Source organism: Poecilia mexicana, unplaced genomic scaffold (assembly GCF_051168715.1).
Source record: "Poecilia mexicana isolate PSO_F unplaced genomic scaffold, ASM5116871v1 scaffold_18, whole genome shotgun sequence".
In the NCBI taxonomy this organism is placed as follows: Eukaryota; Metazoa; Chordata; class Actinopteri; order Cyprinodontiformes; family Poeciliidae; genus Poecilia; species Poecilia mexicana.
In genome coordinates, this window is record NW_028263387.1 from 26,119,117 (window position 1) to 26,136,705 (window position 17,589).

Below are 17,589 nucleotides of genomic sequence, written 5' to 3' on the forward strand. Positions count from 1 at the left end.
TACACAAACTGACAATCAGCACAAAATCGAAAAAGAAACAACAGATTGATGAGAACTATAATTTTAATCTACTTATTCTGTTAAACATGCAACTGTTGGATGGCTACAGTAAATCTGCGAGTGGACTGAAGAGCCACAAGCTAGTTAGCATTTAAAAGAGACTGAATGAGTTTTAATTAAAAGCTTGACAACATAGATTTTATCTAGTGAGCTGTAGTAAGTGTTTAACCGATAGTTAACTACCTACTATTAGCTAGCTACCTAGTTTTAACTAGCTAATTTGCATGTTTAGCTAGCTAGTTTTAGCCAAGTTAAAACTAGCATGGTGGCTAGCCAGTATTAGCTAGCTAGTTAACCATGAGGTGCAGCGGTCACTGTTTTCAAACTGGCTAACTTTTGTGTTATTCCTTTAAGACGTGACAACTTTATTTTCAAAATTAAATAAATTAATAATTAAATAAATAAGACTAATTATTCCAACCACAACAGACGAGGCAATCGTATTTTGTTTCAGACAACTTGATGAAATGTATAAAAAAACAATACGGGCACTTAAGAAGTTCAAAGCACATGGTGGAAACAATCAAACTGCAAGATAAAGAACCAAATGAAAGGCAAACAATAAACTAAAGTCATTTGTCAGTGGGATCGTCAAGCCTAGATATGATTAAGATAATAACTTCCTATTTTTGATTTATTGTGGAAACCACTGAAAGATATGACAATATTTAAAATGTTTTAGCTCAGTGCTGACATCATCTAAATGGCAGCTAACTGGTTTATGAGTTGTTGGAAGATATTCACTGAATCCTCAGCACCAGTATTGCTCTTCAATGCTCTGTGCTAATGAGACAGGATCTCAAGAGACATTAAAAATTAAGATTGGCATCATAACTGCAGACCATTGAGAGAGGAATCGACCCCTACAATAAAAATGGATGGGCATTAAAAAAATCAATGCAGGAGCTGTGAATATATTGATCATTTATCATGATTGATGACTGATACAGTGTCCAGGCAGTTTATTACGGTGTTCGAGAAAATACTCTGCAATTTTGCAAAAATAGTGACTGAAATGAATTGGTTATCAGTTTTAGGCGTTTGGATACTGTCAGCAAAATAACCAATTTATTTTTGTCATGGTAAGACTTTATGCGACTGGACCAGATCATTTCCTCTCATTAGTCAATCTGTCCAGGATATTATCTACAATCTCATGGAAAGGAAAACAAAACCCAAAAAACTGCAAGATCAGTGTAATATTTGCACAAGTATTGATGGTGTTGTCTCCTTTAAATCCCTTTAAAATCATCACTTTGGAAAACATTGTTTTTGAAATTTCACTGCGTTAAACCTTTAGACCAGGTTTTGGGCTATCCTCAGTACATTCTGCAGCATTCTGTCCCTGAATGGTCCACATTTGGTGCAGCCTAAATATTTCAACAGAAGGCAACATGACTTCTAAATGCTTGAATGGAAGCATAAGGTGATAACAAGAGCATGCTTCTCCAACACTGAGGTATTGTTTCAACATGAAAAGACGTGTGAAATTCTACAGTTTGAAACTCGATGGAACTCTAAACGCGCTCTAGAACCGTGGACGTTAACAAAAACCCAAATCTGAACATTCTAGAAGCCCCGCCTTCTCTTCACAGTTGCCAAGACAACAAGCAGAGATATACGTCAGTGATTTGAAATGTTTTTACCCGGAAATGTTAGAAATGTTCTCACAAATATATAGGATAGATTTATAGAGCATTTTCATTCTTCTGTGTAAGACACAACTGCACACACCAAGCTGTGGGTCGAAGCCGTTTCCAAAGTCCCATTCCACGAGTCAGACAGTCAGACAAGCAGTTGTTTATAATGATGAATCTATTGTTCAAGATCTTTAAAGGATTCAATCTTATGGGAGAAATAAACATTCCATAATTAAAACAATCCATATGTACAAACAATGTCCAACAAGCTAGAAGTGGTCCAAAGCAAAGGAATTCATCCAAATTTACCAAATGCCATCCTAACTACAGAGCCGTCACTTTCAAAATGGAGGTTGGAGAGTCGCCATTGGTCTGCAGTTTGCAGACTATTAGGAGCATTGAACATGATAAAATAAAGAAATGTGGCTACAGAGGGGAAAAAAAAACCTCATATGGAGTTGATCCTCCTATTCACACTTCAGTTTTTATGGATTTTTTATTTGATGTAAATATCACTGAAAATTTGCCTACTTTTTAATATTTTTGTAAAGCATGTTTTAAGTATTCAAAAGAAAACAGAGCTTAGAGAATTTAAATATGTTGACGCATTGATACGCCAATCAATGGCGCCATTCATTTTCGTTAGCACTAACTGGCCGTACCTTGAAGACGATGGATGTTAGCATCAGCAGTAGTCCTGAGATGGTTTCCACTGTGTGTATTAATGCATATTAAGGTATATTTGATCTATTATACTAGGTAACTATAAGAGTTTTTAGAGAGGGTCTCCGGTAGTAAAAGATGGCTGAGGTCCCTAACCCTTCGTAAACTTCTGAGGTTTTCCATTCAAATTTCTGAGTTTTAATATTGATAAATGCATACCTTTAATTTTACAACTTTACCACTCTTCCACATTAGAGAATATCCATCATGTTTCTAGTAAATATGTAAAATTAACTGCTCTGTGGCCATATTATTATTTTTTTAATCTACAGTGGCCCTAATCCTCTCATACTTTTTTAATTTAGTGAAATTAAGTGGAATTCCTTGGGTCGTAATCTTGCTCAGATATTTACATTTCCATCACATCTCCACTGAAAGCCTGATCAGTTAAAGCTGACTGCTTCCTTAAAGACCATCTGAGCCGTAGATATGAAGCTTTAGAACAATAAACAAAGAAAAGTCAAAGCTATGGACCCCTTTTACCTCACCAGACATTATTTTGTCTTTTACATACAATACATCAAGGCAGAACATTGTCAAACTATCAATAATTCAAATCATTCCCACCAAATTACATCTGCATTTATGCCACTGACGTTTCTTCAATCCAACATTCACAACATAGATTTAATATGCAAGGTTTCCAACGTAGGTCTTCTTCCTTTTTTGCAAACATTTATATTCAATACTTGGCTGGTCAATCTTTTCCGCTTTAGGTGAAGGCAGACATCTTTCATTAAAAACAGGAATTTGTTGCTGCAAAGTACTGCAGACATACGCTTCTGGAGGGGGCAACACTTCACCTTCACCTCTGGCTTCATTCCTCCAGACCTCACCAGGATTAGACGTCTCCTCTGAAGTTCAGGTCATGTAAGGACGGAGGCCGAACGTTTTCCTTGGCATTTCTTTCCTTCAGTTAATCCATCAGGACAAGTTCATGCAATGGATAGATGGAGTTAAACGTTGTGAGCTTTAGCTTTCCGCTCTCACCACTGCCCTGCTTGTTCTCCTACTTCTTCACTAGTCTTCATCATTGTAGGTAGCGGTAGACCTTGAAGCAATGGTTACCAGAGTCGGCGACCACCACATGACCGTCCGAGGTCAGCGCCAGGCCTTGTGGGCCGTACAGCGGGTCTGCTGATGTGTTGATGTAGGACAGGAAGGAGCCGCTGCCATCAAAAACCTGAGAAAGTTCAATGAAAATGAGAAATAAAACTATGGTTTGTTGCTAACAAGCTGCATATATCAGTGTTGTACCTGGATTCTGCTGTTGCCCCAGTCAGCTACAATGATGTTCCCATTTACGTCCACAGCTACACCAGTGGGAGCGTTGAACTGGCCGTTTCCTTCCCCGTTTGAGCCAAACTTCAACACCAGCTCTCCCTCAGTGGTAAAAACCTGACAGCACACAGATAGCAGATTATGTTCAGTGATTGATTTGCCTCTATTAAAAACAAAGGGGTGACTGTAATTGGTTGCGTACCTTGACAGAGTGGTTATGGAAGTCTGTCACGATGATCTCATTATTCTTGTTCACTGCTGCAAAGTGTGGACCTTCAAGACGAGAACAAGGAACCAATCAGATGTTTCATATCAAAATGTCTTCCCTTCTTGAAAGGATTAGCCAAAAGATTAAAAGCTTCAAATGAAACCTGTTCTGTGTGTAGAACTGAACAATTAAACTCCAAACATACTTAGATTTACAGGAGATTCTAACACATTTTAATTTACACAGCAGTTCAGTGGAAAATCCGGTTTACCTGCAAACTGCTTGTCACCATTTCCCCGACTCCCAAACTTAGCAATTAGCTTGCCAGTCAGCTGGAAGATGAAGACTGTACACGCCTTGTTGTCGACCACGATCACGTGACCATTTTGGTCCACAGACACGCCTTTTGGCCCCATAAGTCTCCCTGAGCCAAGTTTCGCCTGGGACAGAGCAGATGTACCAGTTATGTCCAAAACATGCCAAACCAGCCATGATGGAAAAGAAATGTAAGCATTGAGGAACTGAACAACTTACCTTGAACTTGCCCTCGCACGTGAAGATGCTAACCCATTTGTTATCATAGTCAGCAATGATGATGTCACCGCTCGGGTGCACAGCGACCCCGGTGGGCCGCTGCAGCTGGCCAGGAGATCGCCCACGCACCCCAAAACGACTCCTAAACTCACCTTCATTGGAGAAAATCTGAGGATCAAATGAATTTCTGAGTCTGAGCCTGAAACTTAGCTTGCATTGAATTTACCTTTGTGAGACGTGAAGACTGGATGAACTGAAGTTTACCTGAACACACTGATTGTTGCTGTCAGCTATCAGAATCCTGCCGCTGGAGGAGGCAGCCACTCCCTGAAGGTTGGTGAACTCACCCTTATTTCTACCCTTAGTTCCTAAAAAAGAGAAGAACATACTACTAAAGACCAAGAAGTTGTCCATTGTGTTGCTAATGAAGGTACAAACTATTGACCCAAAGTCGCCTCCTGAGTCTGTGAACCTGTACCAAGCATCACCAACATATTTAACTCCTTCTAGCACGGTTACCATGCAGATGGGTGGCCCAGATTATATGTTCAAGAGGAAATTATTTCTTCTCACCAATCTTGAAGATGAGGTCGTCCTCGATGGGATTCTGAGTTTTTCGTCGTGGGGTTCCCAGAGCGCTGCTGGCCCTCTTGGAACCTTTCTTCTTCTGGCCGGGGGACTTTCCTCGCCTCTTTGTCCCGTCAGAGGAGCCTGTGGACGGGGTGGCATTGGCTGCTGAGTTAGTTGCTGTGGTGGTGGATGGAGACACCTGGAAAACCCACAGAGAAAAGAAAACAATAGATATTGGTTAAACTTTGACAGCCACATCAAATCTATCATAAAAATATTTAAAAAATATTTCCAAAATTAGACGACTGATGTCCCTACAAGATTCTGAAAAACTAATTCATGCCTTTGTCTTTAGCAGGCTCGATTACTGTAATGCCATTTTTACTGGATTATCAAAAAAAGCAATAAAACAGCTGCAGCTTCTTCAGAATGCAGCTGCAAGAGTCCTGACTAAAACAAAAAGAGATCAACATATCAGTCCAGTTCTGAGATCGTTGCACTGGCTCCCAGTTGCTAAAAGAATAGAATTTAAAATCTCTTTATTGGTGTATAAAACTCTACACAACAAAACCCCAGATTATATTACGGATCTTCTCCAGCCCTACATACCTCCCAGACCTTTAAGATCAACTGAGTCAAACCTATTAGTCATTCCGAGAGTCAGAACAAAATACGGGGAAGCAGCTTTTAGTTTTTATGCTCCAGCCCTCTGGAATAAGCTTCCGGCTCACTGCAAGTCTGCCCCAACTTTGAGTTTATTTAAAACAAGGTTAAAAACATTTCTATTTGAAGTTGCCTATTCTTGAATTTTTTTTTTTTTTTTTTTTTTTTTGTGTTTCTTGTCTGATTGGTATTGTTTCTCTGTAAAAGCACTTTGAATTGTCTTTGACTGAAAGGTGCTATATAAATAAAATTGCCTTGCCTTGCTTTGCCTTGCCTTGCCTTGCCTTGCCTTGGTGTAAACATGTTTCATAAATGATAGCCTCAAAGTGTGGGTTGAATTTTTGGGCATCATAGAGTAAACTGTATTATTTTTCAATATTTTCCATATATATGTATAAGTAAGCATACTCTATCAAAGTTACAAAATTTCAATAAATCACTGATCCTATGTCAGATCAGGTGTGTTAGGTCGACCCACCTCGACCTCGACCTCGGACGCCTTGGTGACGGTCAGCTTGAAGGGACTTCCTTTGATGTGCTGGTCGTACAGGCGGAGAGCCAGAGAGAAGTTGCCCTCTTTGGGCACCGTGTAGACGAACTCATATGTACCGTTCTTGTGGTCCAGAATCTCGCCATCAACAATGCTGCCGTCGGGGGTGAATACCTGCATCGACACACGTTTTACTGAATTTTCTGAAACATTATCAAGAAAATAAAATCATGCAGTCAATTTGTAGATTGATTTATGCCTTCGCAGGTGCTATCATTGTGTAACATCAGCAAATAAGAAGTATTATTTGATATATAGAGATGGACACATCTGCTGAAGTTCAAATAATTAAGTATTTTACTCAGTGTCTTTAAATCCAGTAGATCTCTGCTTAGATTTTCCCTCTGTCTGTACTTTTATTTTTCTGAAACAAACCTCAGCTGATAAGATGGCATTGCCAGTCTTGCAGGCTCCCCCTGACTTGTCTCTTGTTACTATAGTAACTGAAGCAGGATGTCCCACAATGCACTGCTCCAAGCCGGTGCCCATGGCTTCACTCTGACTTGCCACAGCACTGAGGAAGAAAATCAGGATTAGAGCAGGGTATGCTATAGAACACATGTGCCAAACTCAAGGCCCGCGGGCCACATGTGGCCCGCCATGTCATTTTATGTGGCCCGCCCCATCATTTTATAGGCCGATGATTTACTTAAAATGGGTTTTGAGCACAAATTGACTACAAACTACATCTCCCACAATGCATTCCGATTTTTACCAGCCAACATTACGGCTTCTCGCCACTAGAGAGCAGCAGAATCACCTCAAGCTGCTTATTGATTTTCCCAGCGAATAAAACTGAGACATCGACAAGCTAACATCAAAACGTCCGAGAAAAGAAACATCAATTTACAAGTAAGACTGTGAATGAAGATGTGTGTGAGTTGGTGTCAGGGCGGCAGGTGGCGCTAGACGTTATCTTGACCGACAACATTAAAAAAAATAATAATAATAATCGGTCATGTACTATTTTATCCGTGAAATTACAATCATATTAACATCGGCTATTTAGTCGCATTTTATGCGGTTTAGTTAATATTCACCGTGAATCCAGATCCCATCACAAATTAAGCAGATAAATGTATCCACATCTAAGCGACGTCACATTTCTAAGTCTTCGCAACGGCGGAGCCACGTCTACAGTGGTAGAGCAGCGCACTGCGCATGTTACAGTCTGATTAGCTTCTGCATCGTCATTTATTTCCTCCAGATAAACTACCGGCTCCTCAAATGGATTAACACAACGTTGCATTCTCTTTAGTTTTCTCTGGTCTGTAATGGAGACTTGAATTTTCAACCAAAAGTTTGTAATGCTCTTCCTAACCATTTTTTATTTGTAAGAATTGATTTTACTTTTTAGTCATTTAGCCAAGACTCTGTAGAACACATGTGTCAAACTCAAGGCCCGCGGGCCACATGTGGCCCGCCATGTCATTTTATGTGGCCCCCCCAGCGTTTTATAGGTCCATGATTGACTTAAAATAGGTTTTGAGCACGAATTGACGACAAACTACATCTCCCATAATGCATTCCGATTGTTACCAGCCAACATTACGGCTTCTCGCCACTAGAGAGCAGCAGAGTCACCTCAAGCTGCTTATTGATTTTACCAGTGAATAAAACTGAGACATCGACTAGCTAACATCAAAACGTCCGAGAAAAGAAAAATCGATTTACAAGTAAGACTGTGAATGAAGATGTGTGTGAGTTGGTGTCAGGGCGGCAGGTCGCGCTAGACTTTTTTTGTTATCCGTTATCTTGACCGACAACATTAAAAAAAAAAAAAAAAAAAAAAAAAAAAAATTGGCCCTGTACTATTTTTATCCGTGAAATTATAATCATATTAACATCGGCTATTTAGCCGCATTTTATGCGGTTTAGTGAATATTCACCGTGAATCCTGATCTCATCACAAATTAAGCAGATAAATGCATCTACATTTTTCTCCGTAGTGACAAAAAAACCACTGACTGAGGCCCCAATAACTTTTAATAAATTAAATTAAGCGACTTCACTTAAATTAACATCACTTCACCTGCTGGGGTCTGAACAACTTCCTCCTGGTTCCCATCTGCAGAAAAATCTGCGCTAATTCATCAGTCAGTTGGATCTGTCTGATCCAAACAGATCAACTGAACTCTGAGTGTTTTACCCTGCGGGGTCCGGTGTGCGCTTTAAGGATTTTTTTTTTTTTTCGCTTCTCCGAAACGGACATATGTTACGTCTGCAGCTCCTCCAGAGCGCCGCTCTCCTGGGTAACGTGAACCCAGAAGGCTCCATTTGTTAAATCCGCTGGATGAGTTACTTCCAGCGGTTTTTAATTCTTCGCAGTGGCGTAACGTAACTGCCTCCGCAGTGGTTGAGCAGCGCACTGCGCATGTTACAATCTAATTAACTTTTGCATCGTCATTTATTTCCTCAAGATAAACTGCCAGCTCCTCAAATGGATTAACACAAAGTTGCATTCTCTTTAGTTTTCTCTGGTCTGTAATGGAGACTTGAATTTAACGCGCCATTTCAAACAAAGGTTTTGAATGCGCTTCCTAACCAGAAGCTCCAAAGAGTTGTTTAACAATATGAGGTGTTCAATTTATTTTTAACATTGTATTTTCATACATTTTATGCTAGGGGTGCCCAAGTCTAGTTTTCCAGAGCTACTATGTGCAACTTAAATGAGTTCCTTCTCTAACACACCTGGATCATTTACTCATCATAAGGCTCTACAGAACTGAGTTGCTGCTAATGAGGGAAGTCAACCTTTTGCCTGGGGTGTGTTTTAGCAGGGATGCATCTAAAAGTTGCAGTCTGAAGGACTGCAGCTGGGCACTCCTGATTTGTACCGTCAATGTGGCCCTTTGAGGGTGGCCAATATGCTGAAGTGGCCCTCGGTGAAATTGAGTTTGACACCCCTGCTGTAGAACAATTTGTCTCTGCTAATGACATTTGCAATATATTGTTTGATCCCAGGCTTAGTTTATGGACTGAACAGACAGAAACAGTTACCATTATACATTTTGAACTGTTGATTTTGTTTTCCAACCATTTTTAATTTTAAAGTGTTGATTTTATTTTTGAAACCTTATTTATTTGTAGTGTTGATTTTACTTTTGAACCATTTTTTATTGTAAAGTGTTGATTTTATTTTTGAACCATTTTTTATTGTAAAGTGTTGATTTTATTTTTGAAACCTTATTTATTTGTAATGTTGATTTTATTTTTGAACCATTTTTTATTGTAAAGTGTTGATTTTATTTTTAACCATTTTTTATTGTAAAGTGTTGATTTTATTTTTGAACCCTTTATTTTGAAGTGTTGATTGTGTGACCTTACTCATGAATTGCCCCACACGGGGTTTGAACCGACGACCTCCGCATTACCAGCACGGTGCTCTAACCTGCTGAGCTAACTCACCTACCTTACAAACTGTTGAGTTTCCATGGATTTAAGAAGAACTTACATGATCTTACCACAATGAAGATTTGATTTGATAAAAGTGTTTATATTCTAATGTTTTTCAAAACAACATACATCATATTTTATTTTCCAGAGATTTTGTATTTTGAAGTGTTGATAGTATTTCACAGATATTTTTTATTTTAATGTGTTAATTTTATTTTTGAACCATCTTTTATTTGTAAGTATTGGTTTTATTTTATAGCCATTTAGCCAAGTCTCTGTAGAACCATTTGTCTCTGCTAATGACATCTTCAATACATGTTTTGATCCCAGGCTTAGTTTATGGACTGTAATGTGAAATTAGGCACAAGTATAAGTCTGACAGTTTGTTCACCAAGTTACTGTGCTCTCTGAGAGGATCTGTAAGTATTTGACATTGTTCCATGCCCATCGTTGACTTTAGTCTCTAACAAAATGTGGATCATCTACCAGGAACACTGCAAACAGCATGAGTTTCTGTAGTGTAGTGGTTATCATGTTTGCTTTGCATGCAAAAGGTCTCTGGTTCGAAACCAGACAGAAACAGATTTTGCACATTCTATTCATCACAGGTGTTTACTAAAGGTCAACAAGGGTCTGTGGTGTCATGGTCTGTACTCTGAATCCAGGCATCTGAGTGCAAACCTCAGTTGAAATTTCCGTGCGTTGCATCTCACATCATCAACTTTGGAACCTCAAACTGAAACAAAGCAGAGAAGTTCAGTTCCTGTAGTGTAGTGGTTATCACGTTTGCTTTACATGCAAAAGGTCTCTGGTTCGAAACCAGACAGAAATGGTTTTTGTAGGTTATGCATCTCTTGGGGTGCAGTGAGACAACAAGAGCCTTCCTCTTTTGTGATGGTTCATTTGCCAATCGACTTCAATGTCGGCTTCTTTGAAATCGAAGCTACTTTACTTCAATTACCAATTCTATGGCGTAATGCATATTTGTCTACATCTACATTTTTCTCATAGTGACAAAACCCACCCCAATAACTTTTAATAAATTAAATTAAGCGACTTCACTTAAATTAGCATCACTTCACCCGCTGGGGTCTGAACAACTTCCTCCTGGTTCCCATCTGCAGAAAAATCTGCGCTAATTCATCAGTCAGTCGGATCTATCTGATCCAAACGGATCAACTGAACTCTGAGTGTTTTACCCTGAGCGGTCCGGTGTGCGCTTTTACCAGGATTTTTATTTTTTTGTTTTGCGTGGTTTTGCTTCTCCGAAACGGACATATGTTACGTCTGCAGCTCCTCCAGAGCGCCGCTCTCCTGGGTAACGTGAACCCAGAAGGATCCATTTGTTAAAGCCGCTGGATGAGTTACTTCCAGCGATCATCGCAGTCCGCAGTGGTTGAGCAGTGGACTGCGCATGTTACAGTCTAATTAACTTTTGCATCGTCCACAACGTAGCATTCTCTTTAGTTTTCTCTGGTTTGTAATGGAGACTTGAATTTAACGCGCCATTTCAACCAAAGGTTTGTAATGCGCTTCCTAACCAGACGCTCCAAAGCGTCCGGTCCATAACTCTTCAACTCGCTGTCAGCTCCCGGTCAGAAAGACGCATTTAGTTCAGAGACCATGAGATGATATTCAGAAAGGATTTTTTTAAATTAATTTTTTTCAGTTGCCTCAGAGACTAAATCTTTGCATAAAGTCTATAATGTCTGCCCATGTGACTTGTTTTTATTATTTGCTTGCTCACCTTTAAATATTTAAATATTGTAATTTTTAAACTGAGCTGTGATTTTATATCCATGGAAACTCAAATGTAATATTTTAAACTTCAATACATAAAATCAGTTATTTAACAATATGAGGTGGTGTTTAATTTATTTTTAACATTGTATTTTTATACATTTATGCTGGGGCTGCCCAAGTCTAGTTTTCCAGAGCTACCATCTGTAGCTTTAGATGCATTCCTTCTCTAACACACCTGGACCATTGACTCATTATAAGCCTCTACAGAACTGAATGAGGGAAGTCAACCTTTTGTCTGGGGTGTTTTAGCAGGGATGTTCTCCTGATTTGTACCGTCAATGTGGCCCTTTGAGGGGGGCCAATATGCTGAAGTGGCCCTCGGTGAAATTGAGTTTGACACCCCTGCTATAGAATAATCAGCGCTTTGTTGTATTTTCCATCTGTATCGTCACCTGGTTGTTACTATGGTCCCCAAGTTGTGAATGGACTTCCTCAGTCCATCCGTCTCCATCACCAGGTCCAGCTGGTCGTTCTCCTCCGGCTGGCACGGCATTCTCAGAATAGCCAGCTCCTTCAGCCTCTCCTCCAGCTCATGCTCCACCTCCAGGGTCGCCACGCTCGCCTCCTCAGCCAGAGCTTCCTCCGTCTGGGTGCAGGTGGCCGTGATGTCCCCGTCTCCACGCGTGAGGTTGTCTATCTGGGCTTGGAGGACCTAAAGACAGGTGGATCATTCTTCAATACTTCAAAGTTTCTCTTCCTGCAAAGTCAGAGCACAGTCCAAATGACTGGGAAATACACTGCTACATCTGTCTACACCTTTTGTTTGAGCCCATATGTGACTTCGAGCTCCATGAGAAGGACGCTCTTCCGAACGTCCAGCTGCTTGTGCAGGTCCTCGAAGCTGGACTGGATGTCCTCTTCGATGGAAGCTCTCTGGTTGTTCAGCTGCTGGAGAATCTCCGAAACGAGGGACAGAGCATCTGAAATCTGGGGCAGTCTGCAGAGGAGGACGGGAAACGATAATTTCATACTTAACTGCTCTTGTTTTTGTCCATTTCATGTATTTCATTCTTAAACAATCAGCAAATACTTAAATTTGTGCCCTTCATGTGTTGTGTTTCCCCACATGGCCACCAGATGTCAGTGTTTCCCCATTTGCTATATCTCTGTAGCTCAGAGGAAGCCAAAACCACCATGCTGTGCTCCGGTTTCCTGGGAAGTGGAAACTCAGGGCTGGATTTGACATCAGATTCAAGGTAAAAGAGCTCTAATTAAGAAGTTGGAATTCCAATATGGCGGCGTCCATAGACATTGTTTGCAGTAGCCCTCACAAACATCATTTTAATCTTTAATTTCCTCTAGCAAACATTACTTTTAATTAGTTCAGCTCAGAGTTGCAGGCGATACATTTAACAATGATTTTAGACTCACTTTTACATGTGTGTCTTGTAAAATAAATATCTTTCCACCACATCTTCTATTGATGTGTGGAGCGGCCATATTGAATCGTAAAGTCACCCTTACAAGTCATAACTGGGGAAGTTGGGGTTGCTCCAGTTTCCCAATGGGAAATCCCAGTTCGAGGTGCGTTCCAGTTGATTTTTCTGACTGGAAAGTCAGAATTTAGCATTTATGAGTACAACTGGAACACAGTATTAGTCCTAAAAGGCCAGTATCCTGCATGTTTTAGTTCTTGTTTCCAACACCAGAGGCGTGCTAACAACCAGGAAGAGAGCTAAAACATGCAAGATACCTCCTACTGGACTTTGGTCACCCCTACTCAAGCTTTACCTCATTTATGTTCTTTCCTTTTCCTGTTTTAGATCTCAACAGAAATATTATCATAGAAATGTCCATGTGTGGTCTTCGGGGTTTCTCTGCTGGTACCTGTTCTGGACCGCCCCGAGCCTCTCCTGCAGCCGGCTCCGGTGCTGCTCCAGGGCCTGGCTGAGCGCCACCTTGGGGTGATCCTCATGGGCCGGTAAGCAGTCCTCACACAGGGCACACTCACAGGCCGAGCAGTACAGGTCAGCCACCTGCAGGCAGGTTATATGCAAACAAAATAAATGTAAAACAAACAAAGCAAAGGAACAGTAGTAAAATATATTTGCATGTTCAAAGGAGTGGGCAGAGGTGTGAACTTATTTTTACACCCACCCCTGTCATGGAAAAAAACCACTTTAGCAAGAGTCTGGATGAGAAGAAATAAGAAACGTATTAAAACCTTGCAAGGTGAGAACAGAAATACAGAGTCAAAGGGTCTGTCAGTCGCCTCTGACCTACACTGGATCTGGCTTCCTTTTATAGGTTCTGGTCAGACAAGAGAGACTTGATTGGACAATAGGTGTGAATCCCTGATTGTTATATCAGGGATTCAGTGGAGCCCATTCAGATGGTCTGGCCATTTGTCTATTGTTAAGGAAAGGAGGTTGTTCTCTGCTAAAGAGGGCAGATAAGTTCTGCATGGGGAAGCAACACTAGCTCGTCTCCAGGATGAATGACATCCCCTGATGGCACCGTAGACGTCTATAGGAGAGCAGCTGGACCAATCTGATGATGAGATCCTGCAGACACATGATCTCATCATCAGACACAATCTAAAGCACAAAAGGGGTGAAGAGCTCATTATAAAATGTTCCTTTACAACCCTCTTACATCACCAGCCAATAAATGTCTATTCATGTTACCATTAGGATTAATATATGGATTCATTTTGTATAATCATACACACATTATATCTATTTCACATATTTTATTATCAAGGTACCCATATTATTAAGCTCTGATGTAAATACTGTTGTGTTTTTGGTTTAATATTCTTTTGTAATGTTCTTATTCACTATTGTGTGTTTTTTAAATGTCCAGTTTGGTTCTTGTGTTGGTAAATCTGGTGTCATCTCACCTTCCCTGCATGCTGCAGGCAGCTGTTCTTGCTGGGCGCAGCCTCCAGGACGGTGCACTCCTCACTGCTGCTATCTGGGGAGTGTTGGTGGGCCTCCATCTGCGCGGGGCAGCCTGCTGGGGGGGAACCTCCACACACGCCCCTCCCTCCTCACCGCAGCCAGGGGAAGACGCTTCACGGTCAAGCTGAGGGTTTGTTGTTGCTTTGGTTTCTAACAGGTTCTTTATCGCGACTCTTTTTGTGTTTTACTCCATTATACATTCAGGAACATTTAGAAAACCACTCCAGTAGAAACTGTTGGCACATTCTGAACATAAAGATCTGCACTGATCTTAGGTTTGATTGGTTTTAGTCAGTAATCCACATCAGTGTTATTCTTCTGTAGAGTCTGCTGTCCCACATTCCTGATTAAATATGGAGTCCATGTAAATCACTCTTCCAGTTCCAGGTGTTATTTATCCATTGAAACACCAAAAAGAAGCAGGTGAGAAGCAGATTGTTTCCCTTCAGGAGTAATTTAACTGTAATCAGTTCAACTGATTTCATTTGAAGAGATCTGAGGATGAATCCACCGATTCCTGCAGGGGAAAAATAGAAAAGAACGACAGGAGATAAAGATTTAGATAGGAAGGCAGATAAACATGTAGAGAAATAATTAAAATCTTGACCACATGCTTTCATTTGAACAGCAGATACGATCAGTGACACCAGCAGGCTCGCTCACACTGCTTATGATAAGGAATAATTTAGTCCTTTGTGTTTTGATCTGTTATCATGCTAGCAGACAAAAGGTATTCAAAATGAATTTTATATTTTATTCAGTTCTGCAGATAATCCCTGGACCCATTATCACCACAATGCCCCCTCTGCAGGCCTGAGCAGCTGAGAGGTTTGCTTTAAATAAGCCGAAACTCTCCTTTCCTCAACTGGCCACCAGGTGGCAGTCTACTAATGCCTGGATCTCTCTGCTCTCTTGATCCACTGATATTTGACGCGTATTTTTTTGCATGTGTGGTTTGAAATTTACTTTCTTACTTTTGATGACTTGATCATTTAACAATGAAGCACTGAAGTCTTGCAATGTCTGAAAATCTCCCAGATTTTCCAACTGTCATCCTTTCATATGCTAATCAAGTAGGTGTCACAGAAGAACATGAACAAAGCGATCAATAATCTGGCTGCCCTCCATTTCATATTTGTAGTTTTAGTCATTTTGTGACTGACTTTTAAAGCTTTCTGCCACATACAGTATGTTTTACCCTCCATGCTTTCACACAGCCAAACATTCATGTCCACCTTTAAAGTAGCTTTCCACATTTTACGTAGTTATGACCATGATTAGTAATCGATCACCAGGAGACTGATTGGCCAAACAGGGATCACAACCTAAATATGTGGATCAGGATGCAAAACAAAGGTTTCAGAAATGTACGTTTACAATAAACTATGTGAGATTTTTATAGTTATTTACCGTTTTAAATAAAGTGACATTGATGGTTTAAGTACAAGGACAAACTTTTATAAAATCTGGGCTTTAAGTTGGCAAAGGGGGAACTGATGTGAAGTTTAATAAAAGTGACATCAGATAAGATCTAGGATTTTTATCATACATTTTTTTTTATCAAGCATTAATCCAGAAAGATCTGAAAGGTTGTTCAGTTGTTCGCAGTGTCTCGTTGCATGCATTGGGTTCCCTCCAGGTATTCTGTCTTCTTTCCACTGTCCAAAATCATAACAGCGGCAGTAATTCTCTAAGAGACAGACCTCAGCCTCCATGTGACCCTGAAGCAGAAGCAGGTATGGATGATGGATGGCTGGATTACTCTCGCTATCTGTGGGATTTATTGATTTCAATCTGCTTCAATCACAGTTTCTCTCCTTCTGAATTAGCTCTACTAACTTACTGCTCACACAAAACCAACGAAGACACCTTTAAAACCCACAGCGACAGGAGTTACTGCATGTACGCACTGAAGAAATGACAGCAGAGCAAAGATGAATCAATTCTCTGACTGATGTACAGCTCCGTTATCTCCCTAATGGTACGGCCCACAGAGCAGGGAAAGCCTCTGCCACGGTACGATCCTCACAATGAACTTGTAAAGTCAAAAACTAATAAAGAGCTTTCAATGTAGGTCACCGAACGGACTTCAAAGTGATGGAAAAAGAGGAAGGGAGGGAGAAAGGTTGGGGTTTCCATGGCAACAGACTGCACAGAGGGAGTGGGGGTGTGGTGGCACCAACCAACAAGAAGAAATGGAACGAAAATGTGAAGCGGCGACGGCTTCTTTAATCCCCAGAATCCCCTATATTTATCCTTCAGCATGTGAATGAGTTCACACTGACGCTGCAGAGCATTCTGGGTCGCCGGCTCCCCTCTTCATCAGCGACGCACACATCGTGATGATGATGACGGTTAGGTGTGAACAAGAAATCTGTCTGGGCCTCAGTCAGGAGGAGATCAAGCCTCTGATGGGAAAATATGTCTAAAATATGAATTTCAGCATCAGGAAACTGCAGGTAACAACTTTCATGAAGCAGGTTTGATTCCTTAGACCGGTCTGTTGATCGACTTTCTGCCAGCCAAGCAGTTTCTGCTCCAGTGTCTCTGTAAAACCACGAGGCCCGATGTTCTGGTGAATAATTCATAGAGGGGAGGGGTTGCAGCTCCGTGTGATTTTACTTGTAATCCAGTTCAAACGCCTCTGTCCCCTGAGATGTCCTGATCAGCCTCACCTCCTGCAGACAAACACACTGCTAACGTCTGAAACACACATCTGCTCAGCACACACACACACACACACACACACACACACATCATACAGCAGAAGATTCCTCTGAAGTCTTCCAGGATGCACACCCCCACATCTCCATTCACTGATGCTCTGATGTTACAATGCAGCAAAGGATTCTGGGACGCTCCCTTGCAGTGGGTTGTGTCTGGTGACGGTCTGTGGCTGCTACGGCTCTGCAGACAATTCAAGCCCTTCTTGTTTTGGGTTTTACAAAGAAGAAACTCAGAGGGATCTTTGAGAGGAGCTGATTGTTTCATGCTCCAGAAAATGTTGTTTCATCTTTTTTATGAAATGATTTAAAGTTTTGAATGGAGATTCACCAGAACAGGTTTCCAATCTGATACTCTGGTTTTTGGAGAATCTGTGTGACCTTATGTGTTTCCATGTCGTGAATATAGGGATGGTATCCTGCATGCGTTGGTTGCAACAAGTTCTCATTTAAGCTAGTGTTCCCTTTCTGTCATGTTGAACCAGTTTGCCCATCCTCCTCTGACTGACGGGTTATATTTGTCCTCATTCATTGG

At 40.9% G+C, this 17,589-nt stretch overlaps 1 protein-coding gene and 1 non-coding gene across 2 annotated transcripts; one reads left to right on the forward strand and one right to left on the reverse strand.

Annotated features, from left to right (window-relative positions):
* Positions 1-1,954: 1,954 nt before the first annotated feature.
* Positions 1,955-14,428, reverse strand: LOC106926820 (tripartite motif-containing protein 2-like). The gene is made up of 13 exons (XM_015001959.2): positions 14,271-14,428; positions 13,256-13,404; positions 12,185-12,365; positions 11,821-12,080; positions 6,605-6,743; positions 6,158-6,343; positions 5,020-5,215; positions 4,711-4,814; positions 4,447-4,614; positions 4,184-4,352; positions 3,907-3,977; positions 3,681-3,821; positions 1,955-3,606 (listed from the first exon to the last, which is right to left on the reverse strand). Exons 1-13 carry the CDS (start codon positions 14,367-14,369, stop codon positions 3,454-3,456), a joined length of 2,016 nt encoding a protein of 671 aa, XP_014857445.1. The 5' UTR covers positions 14,370-14,428; the 3' UTR covers positions 1,955-3,453.
* On the forward strand, positions 10,135-10,207 carry trnaa-ugc (transfer RNA alanine (anticodon UGC)). The gene has a single exon. It is a non-coding gene; the product is annotated as a tRNA-Ala (tRNA).
* Positions 14,429-17,589: the final 3,161 nt, after the last annotated feature.

Bases quoted from the DNA above. Each gene is read 5' to 3' on its own strand.
- LOC106926820 (XM_015001959.2), bottom strand. From the start codon at position 14,369: ATGGAGGCCCACCAACACTCCCCAGATAGCAGCAGTGAGGAGTGCACC. The intron at 13,405-14,270 runs GTGAGATGACAC...ACCTGCCTGCAG, and splicing joins GCCTGCAGCATGCAGGGAAG to GTGGCTGACCTGTACTGCTC. The intron at 5,216-6,157 runs GTGGGTCGACCT...TGGGTTTTCCAG, and splicing joins CGTCCGAGGTCGAGGTCGAG to GTGTCTCCATCCACCACCAC.